The 26,568-nt window shown below is 38.2% G+C and overlaps 3 protein-coding genes and 1 non-coding gene across 6 annotated transcripts in view; 1 reads left to right on the plus strand and 3 right to left on the minus strand.

Annotated features, from left to right (window-relative positions):
• The window catches only part of LOC144634374 (uncharacterized), a 48,055-nt gene extending 41,071 nt beyond the window's left edge, over positions 1-6,984 (plus strand). For both annotated transcript variants that reach the window (XM_078493324.1, XM_078493323.1), the window contains exons 8-10: positions 736-858; positions 2,523-2,843; positions 6,481-6,984. In XM_078493324.1, coding sequence (XP_078349450.1) covers positions 736-858; positions 2,523-2,843; positions 6,481-6,800 — 764 coding nt within the window. In that variant the 3' untranslated portion in view covers positions 6,801-6,984. The remainder of the gene's footprint in view (positions 1-735; positions 859-2,522; positions 2,844-6,480) is intronic.
• Positions 6,985-8,231: 1,247 nt separating this feature from the next.
• Positions 8,232-15,467, minus strand: LOC144634378 (actin-related protein 2). The gene is made up of 10 exons (XM_078493327.1): positions 15,331-15,467; positions 15,144-15,254; positions 14,872-15,030; positions 14,680-14,736; positions 13,953-14,025; positions 13,468-13,604; positions 11,986-12,071; positions 11,564-11,627; positions 10,105-10,383; positions 8,232-9,985 (listed from the first exon to the last, which is right to left on the minus strand). Exons 1-10 carry the CDS (start codon positions 15,376-15,378, stop codon positions 9,815-9,817), a joined length of 1,185 nt encoding a protein of 394 aa, XP_078349453.1. The 5' UTR covers positions 15,379-15,467; the 3' UTR covers positions 8,232-9,814.
• A 777-nt stretch (positions 15,468-16,244) lies between these two features.
• On the minus strand, positions 16,245-16,318 carry Trnat-ggu (transfer RNA threonine (anticodon GGU)). The gene has a single exon. It is a non-coding gene; the product is annotated as a tRNA-Thr (tRNA).
• A 1,109-nt stretch (positions 16,319-17,427) lies between these two features.
• On the minus strand, positions 17,428-26,568 carry LOC144636865 (WD repeat-containing protein 20-like). Of its 2 annotated transcripts, none has more exons than XM_078496069.1 (4): positions 26,099-26,568; positions 24,139-24,321; positions 22,310-23,396; positions 17,428-19,861 (listed from the first exon to the last, which is right to left on the minus strand). In XM_078496069.1, the coding sequence occupies exons 1-4, from the start codon at positions 26,342-26,344 to the stop codon at positions 19,761-19,763; spliced, it is 1,617 nt and encodes a 538-aa protein (XP_078352195.1). In that variant the 5' UTR covers positions 26,345-26,568; the 3' UTR covers positions 17,428-19,760. The 2 variants fall into 2 exon arrangements, with proteins under 2 accessions (XP_078352195.1, XP_078352197.1); XM_078496071.1 differs by having other exon boundaries at positions 22,302-23,396; positions 26,099-26,567.

Genomic DNA, 26,568 nt, shown 5'->3' on the forward strand with positions numbered 1-26,568 from the left:
TCAACGTCCAAAAATTTAATAAGCGTCCAGGGCGCTTAATCGAGTAAATATGGTAACAATTATTGGAAGAGGTTGAGCAAAATATCGTGATTTGTTAGTGGCGAGCAGCTCATCGGTTATTTGCCGAGGGCGAAAGCTGAGGCAAATAATTGATCTGCGTGAAAAACTTTAAATATAATGTATCAACGACTTGCGTAAACGTGTCTGCAAGTCGTTCATACATTGTCTCTAACTTTTTTCGAGCACGTAAACACACGTACACAAATTACGCGTCTGTGGAAATCCAGCTTGAGGGTTAGGGTGATTTGGGCAGTAGAAGGCTTGGGGTTTCTGTTAATCTTGGGATTGTGATTACGATTAGAGTTAGAGATATGGCTAGGGTAATAACTATATTAAGGTTAGGGTTTGTTCTAGAGATGTACTTGGCAAGAGTAAGCCTGATGGGTAAAGGTACGGATGTGAATCTTCCTGGAATTCAAATGAGATCTCATATAGTTTGACATTGTATAATCACACGAGAGTATGTTCTAATGAGACGGTTTGAACTTTCATTCTCATTTGAATGACCTGCGCAAATTTCACCACAGTCTACAATATCACTAATTTTTGCTCATTTAAAAGCTGAAAAATCTCTCATGCCTTTTCTACATTTCTTAGACAAGTGACAATAACGAATACTTGAAGGTACAACAATTACGCTAATGAATATTAATTTAATTAATCGTTCATTTTCAGATATCGATGAATGTGCAGAAAACAAAACGCTCTGTGAGGGAGATATGAAATGCTTCAACTCTCTGGGGTCCTATAAGTGTGATTGTGGTGATGGGTATCTTCGTGCCTACCAGAAATGCGTAGGTTGGTTATAACAATTTATAATAAATTACTTATGGGTTGCTAGTCCAAAAATGAAAATACTGTGAGCCGGTGTTGAACCAATGCAACCTAGTTTTCGTAGCAGGCGTCTGTGTAGTTTTTAGCGCGTTTAACAGAGTGCGCGATCGCGAGAAGGCTGCGCGAGGAAAAATCGATTTTTCCTCGCGTGGCCCGCTCACGCCTTCGCGTTTCTCCCATATGGTGGATTTCCACTGACGCGTAATTTTTTACCTGCGGGAAAAATTTAGAGACAATGTATGAACGACTTGCGTGAACGTTTACGCAAGGTGTTCATACATTGTCTCTAAATTTTTTCACGCACGTAAAAAATTACGCGTCAATGGAAATCCACCAATACGCGCGCTAGAAAATAACGGCGCCTGCTACGCAGGCTATGCAACCATGCCCCAGGTGGAGAAGCCTCTGATTTTTTTTACCACTCTTTATATCAACTTTGAACCTGGTGGCATACCCGGGGGTACTCCCTATAATGGTCTATATGGGGAGGTTCCTTTTTCAGGGGGTACTCCCTATAATGGTCTATATGGGGAGGTTCCTTTTTCAGGGGGTACTCCCTATAATGGTCTATATGGGGAGGTTCCTTGTTCATGGGGTACTCCCTATAATGGCCTATATGGGGAGGTTCCTTTTTCATGGGGGACTCCCTATAATGGTCTATATGGGGAGGTTCCTTTTTCAGGGGGTACTCCCTATAATGGTCTATATGGGGAGGTTCCTTTTTCAGGGGGTACTCCCTATAATGGTCTATATGGGGAGGTTCCTTTTTCAGGGGGTACTCCCTATAATGGCCTATATGGGGAGGTTCCTTTTTCAGGGGGTACTCCCTATAATGGTCTATATGGGGAGGTTCCTTTTTCAGGGGGTACTCCCTATAATGGTCTATATGGGGAGGTTCCTTTTTCATGGGGTACTCCCTATAATGGTCTATATGGGGAGGTTCCTTGTTCAGGGGGTACTCCCTATAATGGTCTATATGGGGAGGTTCCTTTTTCAGGGGGTACTCCCTATAATGGTCTATATGGGGAGGTTCCTTTTTCAGGGGGTACTCCCTATAATGGTCTATATGGGGAGGTTCCTTTTTCAGGGGGTACTCCCTATAATGGTCTGTATGGGGAGGTTCCTTTTTCAGGCTTCAGGTATATAAAAGGGTAGGGAAATCTGTCATTAACATATTTAAAAAGACCATTAAATATTTCGAACAAACGCAAATTATGGCTGAATCTTCTTTATTTATTATTATTATTTATTTTTTAAGTACTACATTTCGTGCAGGTTATAAAAGGGCTTCCTCTTTTTAATAAAAGGTATACGAAAAGGGTTTCCTTTTCTGTAAAAATCGTATATAAAAAAGTAGGGTTGGACCTTGGGCGGAGCCTCTCCGTATATTCTACCCTCTCCCCCCTGGGGGTAGCGTAGCATATCAAGGCAGCTCTTGCCCCAGTTTCGTAGCTTAATTGTTTATTCTCGTATCTTGGTCAGAGATGTAGAAATAATCTTTTCTTTTGGTCAAAAAGAAGCTGTTTTGTTGCTGTTGTTGTTGGGCGAAAAATAATTGTGTTTCCTCCCCCCTCCTCCTTTTACTTTGTTTTTGTAATTTTTTTCTTTCTCCCGTTGTTACAATACAGAACTAGATGAGTGCAAGGTCAGGAGACACAACTGCTTCAAACAAAGTTACTGCCGCAATTCACCTGGCAGTTTTAAATGTGTGTGTCCTAAAGGGTACGAAGGCAATGGTGTTACCAAGTGCAGCCCAAACAGAATGACCCGACTCACAACGACAAAGTACTTGTTGAAGGACTTTGTAAGAGGTGCTTGGGACTCTATTCTTGCTGTGCTTTCTGCCAGTGTTATTGGGATAGGACTGTTAATCATTATCATCCTGATGTTGAAAAAAATGTGCATAAAATGTGCCAACTCTAGAAAGGAAAAGAAGTTTGCATATCAGGGTAGGTATTCAGTCCAGCAAAGGGGACTCCTAGTTTTGAGCAACACTCCTGAAGGTAGTGCCATTCTCATAGTAAATGATGTTAAATACGATTTTCTTCTTCTAGTGTCTAGATCAGCAGAGAAAACCCGGTTTGTTTAAAATATTCCATGTTTTCATTTTGTGCAGGTTGCCAACTCATACATTACAATGTTAATAATGCGATTAAAATTACTTTCCTCACTACAGTCAACTCTCTCTAAGACATACTCCGTCGGGACCGGCCCCAACTGTCTGTATTAGAGAGGTGTCCGCCTTATAGAGTCGAGGTAACGTGACATCAGAAAGTTTGAGATGATAGAGCTATGCACAACGAATACACGTCTGTTTTAAGTTTGTTTAAAGTCCCTTTCGTAAGCAAAACCTGTAAAGTGAAACAAAGATAATATCAGAAAATTGACTCGTTTGTTCATTACAAACTGTAATACTGTAAGTAGAAAACTACCTCTTTGGTGCCCATGCACTTACGCAGAGAAGTAATACGTTTTGGTATTCTAAAGGCGCTGACTTACTTTGCTATGAGGGTGCTAATGGGGTTAACAGTTAACTGACAATTGGCCAAAACATTAGTAGTTAACTGATATTTGGCCAAAAAATTAGTAGTTAACTGATAAATGAAAAGTTAACAGTTAAGTGACATTCTATTAATTATACTGAATACGATTGTTGTTGCTAATAAAAGCAACAAAGTTTTTCCTAACAGCAAAGCTATTTCGTGACATTTACCTGTCCCGCTGCGTGACCAAGTGACATATTAACTATTATTATATAAACATCAGTGAAATACCAGGAAATCTTTCGCGCGAAAAAATCATATCTTCACATGTGAAAATAACATGTTATGTTCACATGTGAAGATATCGATTTCGAAACATTTTCTGACAAGTTTGCCCTGTTTCAATGCTGAATGGGCCAGAGTAAATCGATATTAAGTCGAAACATCTTCGGATCTTCCTCGGCAATCTTCGGATATCTTCGGAACTTTTCGGAAAAATTGGGAAAATGTTCGGAAACATTCGTACGACCTTCGGACAACATTTTTGCAAATCTTCGGCAATCTTCGGAAAATGGTCGGCAATCTTCGGAAAATCGTCAAAAACATGGTAATTAGTAGGTTTATATAATAAACAGAATATTACATGGTTGCTTGGAGATATGAAATTTATCTTCTCTTGTTCTAATCGATATCCCACTCGTTCGCTGCGCTCACTCGTGAGATATCGATTTGAACACTTGAAGATAAATTTCATATCTCCGCGCAACCATGTAATATCCTCTATATATTATGTATGCAAAAGGTACCAGGGTCTTACCAGGCACATGTTGATCGCCTTGATGGCGTTGAGTGGGGCGTGGTCAAAGTTATTATGAGTTTTTATCAAGATGATGACAGAGAATCGGCATACCGTTTGAGTCGGATACCGTTTGACATGGCATGGCATAGCTTGTGGACATTTGATCGATTTCATGGCAATCAAACAACAAACGGAACTGCCAAGGGCACTAAAATGACGGTCGCATCATACAAATCAGTGCACCCATTACAAGCCCACTAAAACATTTTAATCAGTACAATTATTACTCCTCGTGTCACCCACCAGGAGTTAATAAAGGTTTTATTAAAGGGAAGGCCTTGAGTCTGTTTAGAAAAAATTCCTCTTAAACAAAATTTGAGGGAAAAAATCAAGCACTTCCAATCACATCTTATCAGGACAGGATACCCAGAAAGCCTAGTCCGAAGGACTCTTGCGGAAGTTAATTTTGAAAACAGGGAGCAGGCCCTCCAACCAAAACTTAAAACAAGCGAAAAAATATTGCCTTTTGTAACGCAATTCCAACCAGCAGTACCAGACACAGTCCAAACTTGAAGCAAATACTCATGAAAAACTGGCATTCGATAGAACAACAACCATTGCTCAAGAAAATACTCAAAGCACCTTCCCTAATATTATACAAAGGGGGTACGTCTCTCAAAGATGTACTTGTGAAATTAAAACTATGAAATTGGTCAATACGCGTGATCGGGAGTCTTGCATGTATGTCAATTTATTTTCTATCACTAACGTACTGAAGTAAAGAAATTTGGGTTATGATGCTATACTTTTCGACGTAAGTTAATAGATAACTAAAATTAGTAGTTAACTGACAATTGGCCAAACAAATAGTAGTTAACTGACAATTGGGTACCCCCATTAGCACCCTCTGCTATATGTAGATACCAAGTTTTGAAGTATTATTCACTAAAAAATCACTTTTTGTGCGTGTCCGTTGGAGGTTTTAAATTGTCCGTTGTCCGTCTTAAAGAGGTGTCCGTATTGCAGAGAGTTTTGTTACAGTAAAATGACTGAAAAACGGCAGGGACCATGACCTGGTGTCCGTCTTATGGAGGTGTCCGTGAAGAGAGAGTTGACTGTAATCCAAACCAAATGTTTCCTTCCGATCCCGTTCATATGTCCCTTACTGGCAGGCATAACTAATCGATGACATCAATGGCATCAATGAAATCAATTAGTAATCAATAGGTAATCGAGGAATCATTTGATTAGTCATTGATTATTGCCGATGATCAATGAGTAATCGATGACTAATCGATAGGCCACAAAATTTTTGGTTATCGATTAGTCATCGATTGCATCGATTAGTCATTGATTGCACTGATTAGTCATTGATTTCATTCATTACTTATCGTTATCGTCTCATTTCGGTGCGTAATGCAACTGCTTATGCCGGCTGTTTCCCTAGCAGCAGTTTTACTTCGCTGACAAACATCCCGACAAACATCAACCGAGCAAAATCTATAACCACGTAGTCGATTCTTATCAGCGAACTTATTAGTTTCATTTTCAGACAAGTTAGTTCGTGTTAAGTTGTTTTGTTAGTGAATAAAGAGTTGGGTAAAGTGAAATATCAGAAATATTGCACAATTAAGAATCATCTGTATTTGTGATAAGCGCTTCACGTCTCGACATGCCAGAAGGTTTATATTTGACCTTTTATGAAGGCGTAATTTCGTCAGCAGAAACGCCAGTTACGAGGAAAAGTACGTCTTACACAGATAAAAAATCACAAACGAAAAAAATGGTACAAGAAAGCAAGAAATGTGTCTTTTGTGCGCAGCATAATAGTCAATGAGTAATCGATGGTTCATCGATGAGTTATCAATAACTTCAATAGGTAATCAATTACATCAATGAGTAATCGATGTCATCGATGAGTAATCGATAGGCCACAAAATTTTTGGGCTTCGATTAGTCATCGATTACTCATTGATCGATCATCTCCAATAATCAATGACTAATCAACTGATTACCCAGCGATTACTCATTGATTACCAATCGATGTCATTGATCATCGATTAGTTATGCCTGGTTACTGATGCTATCAAATGTCCCTTACTGATCTAGCCTCCCACGCAGTCGTTCTTACAGTTCTTAGGGGCGATCGAGGAGTGAAACACGATCGCCCCTAAGAACGACTACGTGGGAGGCTATTACTGATCTTGATCAATTGTTCCTTTGAGATCCGCACTCGAAGAGATGTACGATCCCGATCGAATGTCCCTTACTGATCTTGATCAAAATTGTTCCTTACTTTTGTAGATCAACTGTTCTATCCTGAAGAGATGTACGATCCCGATCAAATGTTTTTTCCTGGTGTTGATCATGAGCAGATGTTCTATCCTGATCAAATGGGTTACATGGGAGATGAAATGTTTTATCCCGAGGGCTATCCCGAGGGCATGGACTATCCCGAGGGAATGGACTATCCCGAAGAAGAGTATTATGATGAAGTGGCTAAACCGATTCCCATGGCAAGCGTGGATCCTTCTCTTTCTGTTCCGCATACTTACTATGGAGATGATCAATACGACGAACCTTCAGACGATAATGCTGAAGGTGTTCCCTACGAAGAATATTAAAACACTGAACTGTACTGCCTGATACTTCACCTCTGAGATTCATTTGGATGTTCTGTCTGGAAGCCTTCTTTAACCATGGCGTCACATTTCTGTTGTTACTATTGTTTGTATGAAATAAGTCTTCTTCAACAACACTCTTACAACTCGTAACTTGAAACTGAATAAAAAATCTGGTGTTCTTGGATCGTTTAGAACAGCTGTGTGTTTTTGACTGTTCCTCTTGATCCTCAAGATTAATGAGTGCCGTCTTTTACTTCAGAGATACGAGTGGAAAATTAAGAAACCAAAAACTTAGATCCCGCGATTTGTCTTAGGTTTGGATTTTCTGAACTTTTTGACGCATCACTGACGGGTTTATAAAGTGTGGTACAAATATATGTTTTTAGACGGTACAAGGCCAAAAAAGAATGCTCAAAATTACTCAAAACAATTCAGACACAAAAGACAAAACTCTGTACCCAGCTCTTACTTCTCGGCCTTGAGCTGGTATCCTATACAGCCAGCACTGAGCGTTCTTTCGTGCATTCTTCATGGGCTCCCTCGTTCGTGCATTCTCTGCTAAACGTTCAAAGTGAGTTTTCTAGCATTCCCCACGCTTTCTCCCAACAGTTCTCAGTGCGCCGTGGTTTGTGCTGTGCGTTCCCTCGAGCTTTACACAGGGGTACTTCCCGAACTTCCCAAGAGTTGCTCCGTTCGCTACCCTGGGCCTTTCCCCCAGTTTCCCCATCCTTTCAAACCTTCGTGTATTCCTTCTCGCACTCCTCCTATGTATGTTTCCCATTGAATTTCCTTGAGCGTTCCAGTGGGATCCCTTAAGCGTTATCCGTGCGTTCCTGTTTCCTCCCACGGGCGTCTTCCGTACATTTCCCTCGCGCTCTCCATGGGTTTTGCCATCATGGATTCTCTCGTCTGTTCCCTGTGCGCTATCACGAGTCCCCCGTGGGTTTCCCCGTTAGCTCCCCCTAAGTTGTCTTTAACAAATCCCCGCTGTTCATTGCTGGGTTACCCAACAGGATTTAATTTACTGGTACCTGTTTATACACCTTGATGCAGAGAGGTGCTCATCCAACTGAAGAACACACTAAGTGGGGAAGGAGAAAGAAAAGGAAAGATGAAAACGGCGAGCAAGAATTGGGAGGGGACACGCCGCCCCCCACTGATAGTAATGTATATGATTCAGTATTGAATTCTTTTATCCTATGTTTCTATCACTCTATTCTTGTTTCCTAAGGAAAACAACGAAACAGCATTGAGATTTTTTAATGTAATGCGCAAGAAATAAATTATTTATTTATTTAACCGATCGCCTGATACAGGCTAAGAATACACTAAATCCGCAATCCAGACCCCTAGCATGAGGTCCCTACGCCCCCCCCCCCCCCCCAACGGTAAGGCAATACGTTGGAGATAAATAAACACAACTACACCGCGGGGGTAAAAAAACATTTAATTTCCAGCTCTCTTTTTGGCACAGCATTCACATCTCTCCAGATCCATTACATGGAGACAAGAGAACGACAACAGGAGCAATTAACATTCCAAGGGAACTAGGAAAGTATTATTTTACCAAAATATTTAGAATGATCTCTTAATAACAAATGAATAAGAAACTAATCTGTACAGTTCACAAACTCTTCAAGCTCTCTTCAGACCACTACACCAGGATGCAATAAAATACTGGTGCTGATTGTTCTTTAACCATGCAATGTAATCTGGTATTCATATTTTTTACCTTAACTTTGCTTTAAGGGATAAAAACCTACTGATCCCAAGATCTGATCAAATTCTTAATTCTCTTGACATCTTGTATAGAAATTCTGACTAACAGGTCAAGAGAATGCAAGGATCTGATCATCTCAAAAATCTTCTTGCCTTAAAACCAATTCTTCTAAGCAGGAAAGTTATGTGTACTGTTCAAGTGATTAAACATCAACTAGAAGTAATTTTTGATTTCGACTTTGGAATTTTTCAAGCAGAAAGTAAAGTTTGAGAGCACTTTCAAGAAGCTTAACATGACTTTTTGTTAGTTTCTTAATGGTTTGATGACAATGACCAAGAAGTGAAACAATTTAAAGGCCACTCAATATATATAAAAATTATTTTAACTCTTTTTTATATCTACTCTTTTGGACAAGAGAACAATGGAAAATAAAAAAATGTCCACAAAATCGGAAAAACGATAATATTAAACACTTTTTGCTTTCTGTATATCAGGGATGTAGCATGCACATTGTATAAAGGGCTGAATAACAGAAAAAATATCATTCTAAATTTCCTGCAAGGAAAATCAAGCTGATAGCTGTTTCTCCTCGACTGTTACCTACATCTCTGTAATATATCAAAAGTTTTCTCTTTTCATTCGGTTAAGCCTGGATCACACTAAAGCCAAAGCAACGTGGCAACATATTTTTTGTTTACATTTCCTTGACCTTGTCGCTATGTTAGTACACTGTAGAGTGTATCAGGCTTAACTCACAACCCTGATACAAGTTTCTGATGTAGTGTTTTCAGGCTTAACTCACAACCCTGATACAAATTTCTGATGTAGTGTTTTCAGGCCTGGTTTTCACACATAGACAAGTGGAACGTTGCCCATGATAATTTTTGGGGGGACTTAGAACTTCTTTGTTGACCCTTTCAGCTGTAAAAGTGACCACTATTTAACTTTTTATCAACATATCAGTACTTACTATAACAAGGATCAAAGTCACAAGCTTATCACCAAATAGTTGTGTTAACATTACAATCACATTCTTTTAACTTGGTAAAAGCTTGGAAAAAGGAATTATGTACACTGACATTACAGCTTAAAAGGATTCAACAGAAGCTTGTTGCATTTGAAGATGAGATAAATTTGATAAATCAAAAGTTAGCAATTACAGGTTTGTTATTGTATGACATAAAATTATCACTTAGGAGAGCTTGTTTCAAAGAGTTTGGTCATAATTTCAATTTGAAATTGTCCTGCTTTTCCTTGAAGTTAATGAAGATCTCTATGACTTTTGTTCAATAACCTAGCCAACTTTTACACCTAACTTCTCTAGAACTTTAATTCCCTTTTCTTGATATTCCTGCCTTGTCATCCAGAATCCTTCCTTGTCCTTCATGATATCTGCCAATACTGCACCACCAAGGAACACCATGTGCTTTCTCCTGGGTGGATCTTCAATTCGGATTTTAAATTTCTACAAACAAAAGCGTTTGGTTAGAACTTAAAGTGACATGTAAACCTATGTTAAGTAACTGCTGCCTGCCTTCCCTTGAACTAACACTGCAGAGGGCAGCTTGGAAAACTGTTACTTACCGACAACTTAGTGGTATCTCCCTTCAGCACTCTCTCCAGATATAACTGCTTTATTTCCCGCTCCAGTCGGCTTGGCAGGCCAGGATACATGGTGCTGCCACCAGACAGTACAATGTGCTTGTAAAACTCTGCTCTAGTGTCTATGTCTGCCGCCTGTATGGTGTTAAAGAGAAGCTCTGCCACACCAACTCCTTCAATGTTGATAAGGTGAGGCTGGAACAGGGCTTCAGGTGCTTCAAATCGCTCACCACTCATCTTCACTACCCGTCCATCTGGGAGCTAATTAGGATGAGAGGCATAATGGGAATCTTATGAATGATACAAGCAATTGCTGCGCATGTACTCAGAGCTCAAAATAAAACCCACACACTAATCTCGTACCCAGATCTTCTCAACCCTCGGAGAGAACATCTGGTAAAGTCGGATTTTGCTCGCGTCAAATGTGTCAGAAATGTGACACACGACGCGACTACGCATGCTCGGCAATTTAGTAGATGAAAAGCTCACTTGGCCGCTGTAAATAGCTAATGAACTTCTTTCCCATACAAAGAGAGACAAGTGACACAATCTTGAAATAGAGTTGAGGAAGAAAAAAAGCCGCCAGTCGTGTTTTTGCTGATAAATTAAAACATTCAAACCAGCCTTCAACGGTGGGGAAAAGCGCGCGCTGTGTTTGACGCGTACAAGCTAGCTGTACGCGTCAAGTACGCGTCAGATTTGCAAAGTTTTTTGCCCATCTTTTTACCCACGCATATCGTCATTTTTAAACATTTTGTTCTAACAAGCTTAAACTACAAACTGTATCTATAGCTTATTCGCATTAGTAACGTTCAAAACACGACGCGTTTGTAGAAAAGCCTTTAAAACCAAATATTTTCCTACAAGCTAACGCACGGTGAGCGCGTGCGAAACAAAGTTGGCATTATCTGCGCGCAAATGCTGAAGCTGCTCATCAACCAATCAGATTGGCGAATTGAACGCACTTGACCAGATGTGTACTACCGTGGTAAGTAGACATCTGGGTACGAGATTACCCACACACAAACCCAGTGACATACAATCACTTCTTTCTGAACCTTCCTAACTGGTCATTTTTTTAGGGTTCCAGATAAGAGGTCCCACAGTACCACCAAATGTAGGTTACAAAACTGATTGAGAAAACTTAATTCCTGCTGTTTTTTTTAATTCATGTAAGCAAGTTACACACAACATTTTCTTGTTGAAACAGCCAGTTCCATAACATCTGTTGATTACAACTGTGAGAATTGAAGGCATATCAGTTTAGTTCATATTCAAGTTTGTTAATTTGATTATGAATTGTGCATACCCTTCCATGAACCTTAATTGCAACACAAGCAAAACAACAAAAACTACAAAAAATAATACATGTGCATTACTAACAGCTTATCAGAGGCTACCATCACAAAAGACAAGAAACAATAACTTCATGTTCACTTACTGTATACTGTTCTACAAGAACTGTAGTCTCTAGGGCCAGCTTTTGTTCTTGTTCAATGTTGTAACTAAACAACAAAACCACATATAACAAAAAAATGAATGAAATATTGTTCACTGAAAAAAGTACTTTATAGTTATGCTTGGTTTTATATTTTTCCCCAAGAAGTTTACTTTTAGTACTTTTCACATCCAACTCTTCAAAGTTAAACTCAACAATGATCTCTACTTTTGAATGATTGTTCATCCTGCGAGCATACATTTAACTAAAATAGATGTAAATAAAATGTTGTTTTATTGAGTACAGAGAAATAAACATCAATATAAAATACAGTATAGATAAATCTTGTTATCCTTGGCAACCACCTATTTGAGAATGTCTTGAGATTTTAAAGCTTTTCAGCACTCTAAGGAATTTCTACTTACCCTACATAACAGAGCTTCTCTTTCATCATTCGAACAGTTTCAAAGTCAGCTGTATGGTTGAAGGCATACCCTCTGAGCAAAAGTAGCTGTCAAACAAAAACGTAACTTAAACACTATACAGGTATATCTCCAAAAAGTTCAATACATACATTTCTGTTTTGGACTGGCATATATTTCTTTAATAGTAAGTTCTGAGGGTTTGGTTCCATAGTACAGACAAAACTGTATAAAGTGGCCACCTTTGGGGAAAATGCGAAATAGTAAGTGGTGGCTTAATAGAGGTACCTTAGAAATTATAAGGCATGGTAGAAACATCACTTTATTGCCAGGAAATCAAACGGTCATCACTTAGCTTTGTAACAACGGAATTATGTCCAGGCGATAATAGGCATGTGTTTGTCATTGGGTTGTTGAAAAGCATGCCAAACCATGTGTATTAAATTCTTGGTGGCCACTACATAGAGGTAAAAACAATAGACAAATCCTCATTGGGACGGCCATAATGTGGCCGTGGCTGGTTAATAGAGGTGACCACTAAATAAGGGTTTTATTTACAGCATTAGATAGATAGATAGTTTTTTGATATTTATACACGACAGTCTAAAACTGAATTGCGTAAAAATTTACAAATTATTAAAAAAGGCAACTATTAAAATCTATTATAACTATATTAAAAATTTGCCATGGAAGGAAAAAAGCTATGTTTAAAACGATTGGTTCGAGCCTTATATGCTTGAAAATGACATTGACTTCTTAAGTTATACGTATTTACATTTTCCTGTGGTAAGAACTTATGTAATTTATGGCTACTATCGAGCATGGTCTTATTGAAGAGTTTCTTGCACAGGATAGAACGTCGTTCCTTTAGGGAGCTTAGATTACAACATGATAGGCTATCCTGATATGATGCATGTGGATCGATAATAAATAGCGTGTGTTTCTGTACACGTTCTATATCGTCGCTTGGATAAGCGGGAAGGCTATGGTAAAAAGCCGGCGCGCAATACTCTAGAACTGGTCTTATGCATGTACAATAGAAGTTATTTTAAGAATGACCTTTTTTGAGACACAAGCTCTTTTTTAGTAATTTGATGAAATATAGTCTTTTGTTGGCCTTCTTTATGATTTCCGTAACGTCAACATTATATTGGTAATACTTTCGAGACTTTGATACCTGGCCGGTTAATAGGTGGCCACTTAATAGGGATCTCGCGCAGCGATCTTTTGCTGACGTTTTGTCCTCGTAGCACACGCAAATATGTGAACCGTTAAATAAAGCCGTTACGGCTTTTAAGACCTTTGAAAACCGATGAAGACCGAAGATTTTTGGGTCGAAACGTCTTGTTTTAGTTTTTAACGTTGTTATACAACGTTAAGCTTTTTAAGTCAGTGACAAACCTTTTTATGACTTTGTTACACTTAATAGGGGTTTGACTGTATTAATTCATAACTTTAATTAATTCACATGCAAGGAAACAGTACCTTGATGAGGTGCTTGGTTATATCTCGTCCAGCAATATCTAATCTCCTGGTAAGATGTGGAAGAGCAAAGCCTTCATACACTGGGCAGATATGAGTCACACCATCACCTGAGTCTATAACAACACCAGTCAGCAATCCTGCAAGGACAATGAGAAGCCAAATGTTCAACAACAATCATACAAATGATGTTAGTTTGTCAAGGATTTACAATATACTAGATTATTATGAACGTAAAGTTTTTAAAGGAATTTAACTACCCTAGAGAAGACACTAGCTTATTACAGCAAACAACATTTGTCTTAGTGGCTCATACTATCCAGCAAGAAGCTTCTACACGTTGACTCAGACATGCCAAATGTACATAATGTTGTTCTTGACAACACACGCAAAGAACGGTTGAAGATGCTTATTTTGTGGGAATTTGTAATTGATTGCTGTCCTGATTGGACAGTAGTCCTGTGATAATAAAGAAAAATGCATCTCACCTTGAGCATACAGAGTCAAAACAGCTTGAATAGCAATGTAGACACCCTCAAATTGGTAGTTTTCAAACATTACCTGAAATAAAGGCAATAACACCAACCATCATTCAATGGTTAAATGAAAGATTGCACCAATAGCTATACCATCTGAGTTTTGTAGGGTGTATTTTCAGCAGTGTATTTTGTTTTCGGCGGGGGGTACCTATTCTTGGAATTTTCTGGCAAATAATTTTGTAAAAAAATCTCTGTAAATCATGGAAACTTCCACTTTATGAGAAAACTGTTTTGCACGATGCATTTATTAAGATCTTTATATAGTTAAGGGCAAAGGAGTAGTATTTTTTTGAGAATGTTCTTGTACCATGCCTGGTCATGTGAAAGTATTATGTTCCAATGAAATTACATCATACACAATGAGATTAAGTACAGAAAATACTTAAATACTTACTTGTACTTAAAAATAAATGACTTGTTCTAAATACAACATAAGTAGATGAACTTACATATGTTAAATTTATTATATATACCTAATCAATTTAAATTTTGTAAGAGCATAATTATATTGTAGCAACAGAAAGTATAACTATTTGTTTGTTTAAAGATCTTTGTTACTATTTTTATTTTGTAGATGGACTATAATATTTAAAACAATTTGGAAACTTTACAAGTAATTAAGCAAATTCTCACTTTAAAGTGGGCAATTAAAAAAGACCAAGGTGGGTTCACTAACCTCTATCATTTTTTCTCTGTTCTTCAGCGGATTCATGGGCGGTTCGGTAAGCAAAACCTAAAATAAAAGGACTCTATATGTAAACTCAACAAGAATTATAACTGTTGTAGCTTACTTTAATAGCCTAAAAATGTTGACAGTAGATTCAATAGTAACTTTAATTTCACCTTCAGCACTAAGTAATAAACTTACTTTACAATTCTTTGGATCAACGTTAAGTTTCGTCTCTCCAAACGTGTAGTCCCACACATGTTTCATGTCATCCCAGTTTCGAACAATTCCATTATCCATTGGATAATTCACCTCTAACATGTGTCTTAGTTTGCTGGCTTCATCACCGACCATCAAATCCTGAAAAACGAAACAAGACCAGCTATGAATAATATGGCTGTCTTAGCTTTTGAATAGAAGCAAGACTTAACCTGCAAAATATAGAAAGTAATTGTACAATTTGAAACACTAACCTTAACTTCAATGTCCCCCACTTTCGCTGTTGATCTTATAATCGGTCTGCCCACCATCGAAGGGAAGATATGAGCTGGGAAGTTCGAGCCTGCATATCCGCACTTGACAAACTGCAAAACAACAATCGCACAAAATGATTTATTGGTACATAGCTTTTCCTACGTTGTATCAGCTAATTGAACCTACCCCTGTTCCATTGTCACAAACGAGTACTTTATTTCCATTGGAATCCATGGCGGTGCTCTTCCCACCGACCACTTTTGCCGAAAACAAAATGGCCGCTACTAACTTCCTCAACGCCTTGTCACGTGACAGGCTTGAAGTCTGACACCTCCCCCAAGGCCAGCCTCGATACAAAACATTTCCCGCGAGAAGCAAATTTTAAATTTGTTTTGCACTGTTGAAAAACCTCCTACTTACCGAGACCGCGCCAGGGCCGAACCTGGAAATATTGGCCTGAGGCAGAAGATAGGCCCGAGTTCGATTCGTTGCATTATAGGGCCGCGAGGCCCGTAGAAAAACGACCGCGACAACGACCTGTATATTTAAGGGTCACGGCTCAAGGGGAGGGGATCGCTCATTGGAAATTTACTATAAAACTCTCATTATGAGGACGTGTAAATATATATCTGCATTGACGAAGCGGATGGTTGTGCTTTTAAGTGATTTTCAATGGACACAATACGCTATTTTTTCTTGTTTTGGAATTGGCATTTCTTTACACAGCTTTACAGAGCAAATGAAATATGAAATGAATATATCAGATATATGAAATTCATGTTTGTACTACGGATACATTTGTATACATTTTAAGCAAATGAAAAATCTGATCATCGCAGTAATGTACTCAACTAAAACAGTTGAGAAAAGCAAGCCAGAAAAAAAAAATTCAGGCTTGAACGGGAATCGAACCCATGACCTCTGCGGAGCTGGTCACTTGTAAGTTCGTATTAAATACCCGTGGATGGAGAAGACTTGAAAATGAATATATATGAAATTTCTATATTTGTACTGCGGATATACATTTTAAGCATATGAAAAATCATCGCAGTAATATACTCAACTTAAGCAGTTGAGAAAAGCAAGCCTGAAAAAAATTCAGGCTTGAACGGGAATCAAACCCATGACCTCTGCGATACCAGTGCAGCGCTCTAACCAACTGAGCTATCAAGCCAACTGGGAGCTGGTCGGTCACTTGTGAGTTCGTAACAAACCCGTGGATGGAGAAGATATGAAATGAATATATGAAATTCATATATTTGTACTGCGGATATACATTTTAAGCAAATGAAAGATCATTGCAGTAATGTACTCAACTGAATAAATCAATTTGACCACGCCCACAACATGCGATTCTGGTACCCAAGTTTTTCATCTCTATCTTTTACTGCTAGAAATTCTTGAAACAGAACGTAGTTCGTTTGTTTCCTATTTTACCGCGAAGAGTATTACATCATTTTTTGCAATTTCTTGGAACAAGGCAGGCACGGTGGTCTGTTAAATTATGATCACTGTCAAGGAATGCCCGGGGCGCTTGGTACAACTGAGCCTCTCTCCACCCGGTAGCATAAATGACCACCAACAATTTTTAGGGGCAACCTGTCAAAATACTGGAACGGATGAGTCCCGGGGGGGGGGGGGTACTCCCTATAATGGCCTATACGGGGAGGCTCCGCCCGAAAGGGGTACCTTTTTCAGGCTTAAGGTATATAAAAGGGTAGGAATTTTAAACGTTTTGGTATACGAAAGGGTACGGAAATCTGTCATTTAGGTGTTTAAAAGAGCCTTTAATTAAAATACTTCGAACAGACGCAATTTACGGCTGTATTATTTTAGTGTATTAAGCGCTACGTGAAAATGACAAGAAAACGTCCTGTTGTAAGTCAATGCCATGTCTTTTAGGTATATGAAAGGGGTACCCCTTTTCAGTAAAAGGTCTACGAAAGGGGTACAATTTCTGTCAAAAATGGTATAGAAAAGTGTAAGGGGTCAGAGCTCGGGACGGAGCCTCCCCGTATAAAACTTTTTTGAGTGCCCCCCCCGGGGGGGGGGACGAGTCACCTGCCTCCTCCTTACGGTTGGACCGGGCAGGTGCTCTGACTGCTGCATATAGAACACAATTTCATTGCATCGATTTGGCTCTGTGTTGAATTTACAAGCCTAAGGAATGTCTTTTCTCGTGCATTCTACTTTAGACCTTTAACTTTGGCCTGCTGCTTAAAATTAAGCTAGCCTAGTACTAGACTTCACAATACTCGTGGCAATCCATAATAACAACTTCAATATTACAATATGTATTTTTATTCCCTGGTAAATTCAGTGGCCGCTCAAGAAAGTGTTCTGCAACTATTAGAAGTGAATAATGCTTGTTTTGAAAGACGCTAGAGGATGACAACATCCCCACAATCTTAATAATTTTTTATGCAAAAGACGATAAAAACAAGGACCATAGGATTTCTAATCAGTGTTGAATAGTTTTATATTTTTACGTTAATATAATTATGATTTACAAATTATCGGTCTTTCAATACTTTATATATGGCTAAGAACTGTGTGACAAGTTATTTATTTACCTGTGAATACAGATGCCTATCCTTTCAAGGTTCCAGAACATACTGCTGTATTCCAAGGCAAGTTATCCATTATTTAAACATCTAAATAAACTATAATGGCTTCTACAAAATTTTGCAGAAGATGAGAATGCTCTCTTTCTGTGGGGGGAAATCTTAGATTCCCCCCCCCCCCCAAACGACTTTATTTCAAATGCGTATTCAAGGTTAAGTAAATGACTCATGAGAACTTCAAACTCTAACAAAACTTTGTACAAACCCTGCAAAATAAATTATTATTCTATAGTGACAAATTGGTGTGTGTTACTTGTGTACAAGAAATGCTGACATTTCATTGTATTCTTCAGATACAGTGACTTGTGATAATATGAATATCAATTAATTAATTTTTCTTCTTCTTTGACAAGCAAACTAACGTGTCCATGTTTATTTCAATGCTGTAAAAAAGCGACACTGACAGAGGAAGTCTTTAGCAGTGTTAAAATCTGGTTCTTATGGTACTAGTTTCTCATACAGGTCAAGGAACAAGATTACTTTTTTGGCCAAAATCCTCCCTCCAAGAAGTGACTGATTTTAGAGTACTGATTGAAATTTTTATTCCTATGGTGTAAATCTAAAACTTGTTACATGTAATGTGTTTTTAAACTTTCACTTTAATTTGTAGACAAGACCCAAGGTGGCAGTGACTAATTTTAAATATTTTCAAACTGAATTACTTATTAATTAGGAAACTATTAGGAGTAAAGAGGGCAAAACATGAATTGCCTTTTATACAAACACAAGTACCCCAACTAAGATTATTTCGTGGTTGACATCTGGAAGGGTAGTTTGAGGTCATCATTTTTTTCATTACAGGAAATTTCCATACAGACCCCATGGAAGGTAATTGAAAATTGTAGGGAATGGGGTTTCAAAAACAAGAAAGGGAATCAAAACTGGGATTTCCAGAGTAGTGAGTGTTCAAGACTGAGAACCTTTCATGGGATGGGTATGGATATTTTCTGGAACCACACAATAACCATAACGTTACGCAAAAGCATGAACAACAGGGCCCTCCAGGGGGAGGGGTAGTAGGCTCTGGCTGTCCCATCACTGTTTGCCCCACTTGTCATGGCTTATTTCACTCCCTGTTGCAGGATTTTAGGCCATGTTGCCAGCTGTAATCAGGATATACCATGTAACTTAGTAACATCTCACTAAGGAACCCGCCAGATTAATAAAATTAATTCTTGGAGAAAGGATTCTGTCCAAACAGGTATTTGTTCATATAGGCTGCACTAAGATCAGACAAATTGATTCAGAATTTAGTAGCAAAAGTATTTTACAATAATATGGACTATGCAGCTACAAAACCCCATTAAATTACTGAATTTTGCATTTTTGCAACCTTGATCATTTGAGAATGACAACTTAAGTCACATTTTGTCAACATTAATTTTGTTTACCAATAACTGATTGATTATTTTTTAATAAGGTATACAGCTAATTTGAGAAAGGTTCTCGGAAAAAAGCACAAAAGTGCACATGACAAGACCGTATATGCTATCGATGTAAGTAATGTAATATGTTGTGATTAATAAAATATTATTAAAATTAAAAAAAAAAGACCGAAAGGTGGTCTGGGTATTCCCTTGAATTCTGCATATTGGCCTAAAGTTTGTATTTTTGTACATGACAATTTTGTTTAACCTCTCAGGAGGCCTTTTTCTGAAGCTTTACTTTCACTGTCCCATATCTTTGAGTTTTGAAAATTCTTCTACATGTAAAACTTAGCGTGGCTAAAAGTACCTTGTTTCCACATGGCTGAAGAAAAAAAACATACAAATTTGCGTTTGTTATCTTATTAGTATTCAGCACATGCAGCAGCTCACAACTTCTACCCATTCTTCCTTTCGGTCTCGTCGCCTGCGCTTTTGTGCTTTTTTTCCGAAAACCTTTCTCGAGTTAGCTGTTGACAGAGAAGATTATAGTGTGATGACGATTGGATTGTTTGCCATACATCACCTGAAATGTCAGTGGTCTCCCTGTTCCAGGACCACTGACACCTCAGGCTAAAGAATATGAAGAATTTGGTAAATTGTCTGTATCTTGTTCATCTTCAATATCATCATCCTTGCTCAAACTACTGTCCCTGTAGGTTGTACACCCTAAGTGAAACAAAACAAGTATTAAACAGTTATTTGGTTTGTGTAGAAAACTGTAGGAATATGAGTGTAACTTGCTATTTATGGGCATGAGTGTTGTTTTGAAAGTTTTCAAAATTGAATGAGCCGGTTTGACAACTTTCAAAACAACATGAGCCACCATAAATTGCAAATTGCACAAGCAGTTTATGCAAGCTATTGTTTGCATTGCTGTGAACAAAATGTAGATGCAAATGTTTATGTTGGTAATCTTAAATTAATTTTTGAGTTTGCATTCCTTCATTTTCCTTTTTCTGCCAGGCATTCACTCAAGTTTGGCAAGATTTCCTCATGTCAGTTTCATTTTTTCACATTTTCTTTAAAATAAGCAGTTCAACAAATTGATGGTTTGGAAAACCAAACCGCAGGCTGGCACAAGTGGCAGTAAAATTGCCATTATACTACCATTTCTATGGACATTTTCCTATTACATCCTATAAAGTTTTGTTTTGCACTCTTTAACACTATATACTTTAATATGCACCTGTCATTGACCAATCAGAATCTAGATACTTATTGATAACTGCTTTTAACATGTACAATATTATAGTTATGTACTGCATGGTAAACTTAACAGATCAGACTTTCTGTTTTTTTCTTCCCATAACTAATGCTAAACAACCAGCTCGTTATACCTACAACAAACTCTTAATTGTTTCTGAAACAGACCAAGCATGGAACTACAAATGTTTCTTATTTTCAGTTACATGGATGTGAGTGATTACGTGTTTGGTGGGATGATGATAAATTACATGTTTAACTCTCTTGTGGACAGTTACTGTATTTTCTTGTTTTCATTCCAGGCTTGACATAGGTTCAAATAAAATGTTTAAAGTGTTTATGACACGAAATCTTTTATTGGCTTTTTTCTTTCATTGATATGCTTAAATAAAGGATTGATAGTTAAAATTTGTCATAGCGGTGCGCGGCCAAAAGGTTCATCACGTCACCTTTGTGACGTCTACTTGTTGGATGAATTTTCAATATGGCTGAGAGTGCGACATTATTTCAGAGGCAAAAAATGACGAAAAAAGTTTTTCTGAAATTTTTTTAACTATGAATCCTCTATCTAAGCATATCAACGAAAGAAAAAAGCCAATAAAAGATTTTGTGTCATATACACTTTAAGAGGTCTGATGGCCTAATGAGTTAGGTTTTGTACCAGCAAATTTAATGCTAGGGGTAGCCCTGTGATTGGCGAGGGGGGGGGGGTAGATATATTCCTTGTACATGTATTTCACATACAATTCTATGGGACCCAGGTTAAGTTATGCTGGTATGGAACACTTCGACTAGATGTATACGTTGTAGTTATAAAAGGATTTTAGGTGAAAATGAATTTCAACAAGTTTGATTTGTATTTGCCTTTGTTCCAGATTTATTAGCATAATTCTTAAACTTACCGTACCCAAATTCGCAAGTAGCCAATCAGAAGCGCGATCTACTGTCCTGATATCCTACGATATCAAGTCACTGACCTGATATGCCCCCATATCACGGTCACTTTGAAGTAAAGTAGTGTTACTGTGTGATGAATTGAAAAGACGTCTTACCAATAGAACAGAACTTCGTAATTTAAATTTAGCGGAGTTAAGCGGTCGTAAAAAGAGAAAAAACTTTCCCGCCAAAACAAAACTTGAGCGTGCTCGCCAATTGCGCGATGTTTGCCGACGAGTACTGAGACATTCAGAGTGAAAAAATTGGAGTCGTAATTTCCAAGTTTTTCGCTAAATTTTAATTTTGAAAATGTAGAGAATGAAACTCTAAACAAACGAGTGGAAAAAGGCAGAAAAGGAACTTGGTAAAAGTGTCGAAGACCAAGTCATCACAATTTACAGTACGTACCTTGCAAGCATGGCTTCAACAGAGCGATAAATATAACCAGATTTTTTGCTGAATTTGGGTACGGTAAATACCTAATCGTACCTTTTTGGTACGCTTCGGCTGCATATTAGGCTCGTTTGGTCTCGCCATAGGTATTTTGGCTCGACTACGTCTCGCCAAAATACGAACCATGGCTCGACCAAACTCGCCTGATATGCAGCCGGAGCGTACCAAAAAGGTACGATTAGGTATAAAAAGAAAAATACAATCAACATAAATACAGGGATTGAGTTAAGTTTTTAAGGGAAGATGACAACGAGAAATTCTAACAAATTTGCACCACTCCTACACAATCATTAGAAGTTTTCTATTAACTTGTCCGGTCAGGAAGCATGCACATAACTTGTCAGTTCCAGTCTCCCCTCTTATCTGGAACACTGTGATATGCTTTGAATAAAAATTAGTCTTAAACAATATGCAAGGAAAAGTTCTCAATAAATGCCTGTGGGGTCAAACCGAGAAAATACAGGAAACCGTGAAAGATACAGCGTATGATGGCCATGTCACTTATCACACTTACCACTTTACCTGGTCGTGCCCAAGTCCGAATGAAACCCTCATGGCATGCCATGACGATGCAGTCCTCTCTAAATGATAGTGCTGTAAGTCGCTCATTTGCCACTTTCTTTGCAACCAAAGGTTCTAAAATAGACACTTCGTCCATTCTGGGGCACAGAACTGTCCCAGGTGTAACATTTCCAATATTTACTAAGTGCTCCACTGACTTACTTAAAGAATGTGTTTGTGTTAAACTCTTTGGTGTGTCAAATGACATTGGTGCAACAGCATTTCCACTGCCTGAATGATTCACCTCGTGTGCAACCGGTCCATTAGAAAGGCAATGCATGGAAGTTACATGTGAGTTTGAATAAGTGGTAGTGCGCATGCTTCTGCCACGAGGTCTCTGTGGTTTAAGTACGTCATCACCCAAGTCCCACAACATGAGATTTGTGTCTTGTCCAACAGAGCCAAATCTATAACAAGTCATGTTTTTGTCCTCTGGATTTACCGAAGTATTACCAGATGATGGCGCTATGCCATTCTGTTCAATTTCCTCTTCGTCGCTGTCATCCACACGGCCTCCAGCACTTACACTTGTAGTATAAGGATCAAAAGCAACTACTTGGACCCAAGATTGGTGGCCTATGCCTCGTGCTATGACCCTCCGCTCAAGGAAAGACCATACTGTCACAAGGTCATCCTCACCTCCTGTGACGATATACTTACCGTCTGGACTCCAACAAACACAAGTTAACCCTCCAAAGTAACTCTTCATAACACCACACAGCGTTTGTGAGTCAAAGTCAAACACACGAAGAAAACCATCTTGGTTTGCTGTCGCAATGTGCTTACAGTCTGGTGAGAAGGAAAACTCATTTATAGAACCTTCCCCAATAGTCCACTTACAAACTGGGTTCCTTGTTGTCTTTGATTTCCCGCTGTGAATTGAATATCCAGGTCCCTGTTTCATTACAGCATATTGTGGAGGTCCCACACCCGGAGGGTGCTCCTTGTTGTATACAAACATGTTTCCACTTTCATGGGCTACAAGAAACAAATTTTCTGATCCAGGAATCCACTTGAGGCACATTACCTTAGTTTTATCCACCAGTCTCTGAAAGAGTTTAAGTGTAAAATACATTTAGAAAATATCATAACTTCTATAAGCTGACAGCCATTCAATATTACCAGTTTGTTATGTGGCAAATTGCCACAATGAAAAGTAGAATTCTGATCAGTTCCCTGAGCTGACCAAATTTTATAATGTTGACTATAGAAATCTTTTTTCCTTATGTCTGGTAGACAATTTCCAGTAATACTTTTAACAAAAGTGACCTAAGAAATGTTAATAAATAATACGGAGTGCTTTACGTTGACACACGCATTTACCAAGAATGGATGCAGCTGAGTTTGTTTAGAGTAAAGAGTAGGGCACTGAGTTCCCAGTGTCATGGTCTGGCCTTGTTTCACGGGTTGGTGCTTCACAAAGGGTTAACCTCATTGCGCCATTCCCCCTTGGAAAGCATTGTCCAAGAAAAATTACTATAATAACTATGATTACTATGATTACTTATGAGAGCTATTTTGTTCCTTTTGTGTAAGGGAATATTGGTCAAGGTTTTATGGTCATTGGCTTTGGCCTGGTCCATAAACTTGCAAAAAAGGACTCATCAATATTTCCCCAAAATGAACCTCATGCTAGTTCCATAACATCTACATGTTTGTTCCACAGTGTTTTTTCGTACTAATGAGTTGTCGATGGGAGCCAAGAGGCCAGGGGACCGGCGGAGGGGGGAGGGGAAATTCTCTGGGGAATCCCATGCTACCCATTCTGTTTAGCAGGCGTGAGCACTAACCTCTTCATTGAACAGTTTGTTGACTTCATGTCTCACAGGGTCAAGTAGCTGTACTTGCCCAGCAGAGAACCCAATCAGCAGCTCCAAGCTGTCAGATGACCGCGTCAACAAGTTAAAATCATGACAGGTTGGAATGGTCCCCTTATAAAGCCGTTTATCAAGGGGCTTGGTAAGATCTGCAGCCTATAAGGAAAAGTTAAAAAATCAAATCCCCCTTTACACATATTACAAAACTTTGTAGAGTATCAAATGCAAACTACAGCTAAGTCAGTTGTTATATTTGTCTGTATTGCTTATAACAAGTAGAACCAAAGTCTATTTGATAAACATCTGTACAGTACGTGTACCATTCTAGCTACAGCTCTGTAAAAATTTTAGTGTTTGTCAGTAAGAAATGTTGAAGACCGTTTTGATAGTACGTGCTATCTTGGTGGAAGAACTTATAAGAATAAACCAAAATATTCTGTAACTCTTTTGATGGTTCAAGCCAATAAGAATTCAATTTATATATCAAAATGGTTCTTGTTTCCAAACTCAGAGTGCAAATAAAATTTAAAAGCGTGAGAAAAGCGTCTTAAAGAAGTGTGTGAAATTTTAAATTTTATTTACGCTCCGAGTTTGGAAACAAGAACCCTTTTAACTATGTATCCAGAGCAGGATCCCAACATTTCAATTGTAATTTATATATAGTAAGTATTCAATGGACAGCTGATTTTCTTTATGCCAATAAAAATACAAATGAAACTGTTAAGTCAGATGTTTTTCCAAAAGATGATCAAAATGTGACTGTTAAAAATGACATGTTTGCCAGCTTCCGTCATTGTATATTTGTGCTAAATGTTGTCTGGAGTGGATGTTTTGACTTTATCAGAGTGTTTTAACCACAGAAACACCACGCAATATCTCCGTTATGTAATAAACCTATTGATGACTAAAATAATCTCTAAATTATCAAAATGATGTCTAAATTATCAAAGACTTGGTACGGAGATAACAAGCACTTCATGTATAAAATATATTTTATATGCAACATACTAAACAAATGCTACCAAGTTGAAAAGTGGCCACTTTTCAACATCAAACAAAAGATAAGTGCATAAGCTATGTTTCTTCCTGGTTATATAAATAATGGTCGTGCAACACAGTTATTTAATGATGTACAGCTAATCTTTACACAGCCACCACTTCGACACAACAAATGAATTAGGCCCAAGGGCATGCAAATTTTAATAATTTGTTTTTCCAAAAATACACGCTAACCGTATCATCTGTATAGTTTTCTAAATTTAAATATATTGTGTTCATTAAAGGAAAGTGAAAAAAAAAAAAAAACGATAAAAAACGCTCACTGGCAGAGGAGGTTACTGAGAAACTGAAAATATATTGATACCGAGAAAAAAATTCTTCTCGAAGTTTTGATCATATCAATACAGGTCGAATACAATCCAGCGTCATTAATTAAAAAATTTGACGAAGCAGTATAAAAACTTTTCACAAGTGTTTTTGACATCGTGGATTATGAAAATCAGCACCGGAATTTTATGTTAGAAACCATACATTACGGGCAGACATCGTTTAACAAGGGCTAGGAAATTACATGTAAGCTAACAGTATAGTTAACATTGCTGCCGAAATAGCTTCCATAAAAATATGGCACGGACGAGTTTACTTCCCTGACAGAGAGCGTTTCTTGAAAGTTAAAAAAAAAACAAGGATTAAAGCTTTAAAAAATTGATATATTTTTCCGAAACTTTAATTTAGGACACGCCAAAGAAGTTCAATTTAAACCTGTTAAGGCAACAAGATTCACCTCTGAGCTAAGTTTAAACACACGACAAAGCGAAACCTGCAAGCGCTAGAAAAACATGCAGAACGGAAAAACACGAACACAAATATGCACAGCTATAAGCGTACACTTAGTACTTGAGCAGTTCTCAGAATGCTAAAGAATTTCACTGACCTTCCGAACTCCTTTGTAAATGTAAAAGTACAATTCTCTTCCGACATTGAACGCAATTCGATCGTTGCAGCCACCTTGATCCTTCACTGTGACAAACGATACTCGCACCGGATGGCACTGTTGAACCGAATAAGGGATCTTAGTAGGTCGCGAATAAACCGATAGATCCAGCAATCGATAGCAGCCCTCTTTGGTGGCAAAGTGTTGCTTGATTTCTTGATTTGCTGAGCCTCTTCCAGAGGCCATCTCGCTTATAACACACACATATTGTACATGACGGCTTGGTTGCTTGCTCCCTCTGGCTATCAATACGCATGCGTGAGCATCTCGGGTGATCTTCCTTCTCGACGAATGGGAATTTTAATCAGGTTTATGAAAGAAAGATGGAAATATAATCTCCACACTTCGCAGCTATAGCCTCTGAACTCAAGTTAGTTGGCGTGGTATTCGCCTCCGATCAAGAAAAGCAG

Source organism: Oculina patagonica, chromosome 13, assembly GCF_052425735.1.
Source record: "Oculina patagonica isolate OP01 chromosome 13, crgOcupat, whole genome shotgun sequence".
NCBI classification, from domain to species: Eukaryota; Metazoa; Cnidaria; class Anthozoa; order Scleractinia; family Oculinidae; genus Oculina; species Oculina patagonica.

Bases quoted from the DNA above. Each gene is read 5' to 3' on its own strand.
- LOC144634378 (XM_078493327.1), bottom strand. From the start codon at position 15,378: ATGGATTCCAATGGAAATAAAGTACTCGTTTGTGACAATGGAACAGGG. The intron at 15,255-15,330 runs GTAGGTTCAATT...GTTGTTTTGCAG, and splicing joins TTTGTGACAATGGAACAGGG to TTTGTCAAGTGCGGATATGC. The intron at 9,986-10,104 runs GTAAGTAACAGT...TTTTGTTTGTAG, and splicing joins GAGATACCACTAAGTTGTCG to AAATTTAAAATCCGAATTGA.
- LOC144636865 (XM_078496069.1), bottom strand. From the start codon at position 26,344: ATGGCCTCTGGAAGAGGCTCAGCAAATCAAGAAATCAAGCAACACTTT. The intron at 23,397-24,138 runs GTTAGTGCTCAC...AAACTCTTTCAG, and splicing joins ACAAACTGTTCAATGAAGAG to AGACTGGTGGATAAAACTAA. The intron at 19,862-22,309 runs GTAAAGTGGTAA...TGTTTCACTTAG, and splicing joins TCGGACTTGGGCACGACCAG to GGTGTACAACCTACAGGGAC.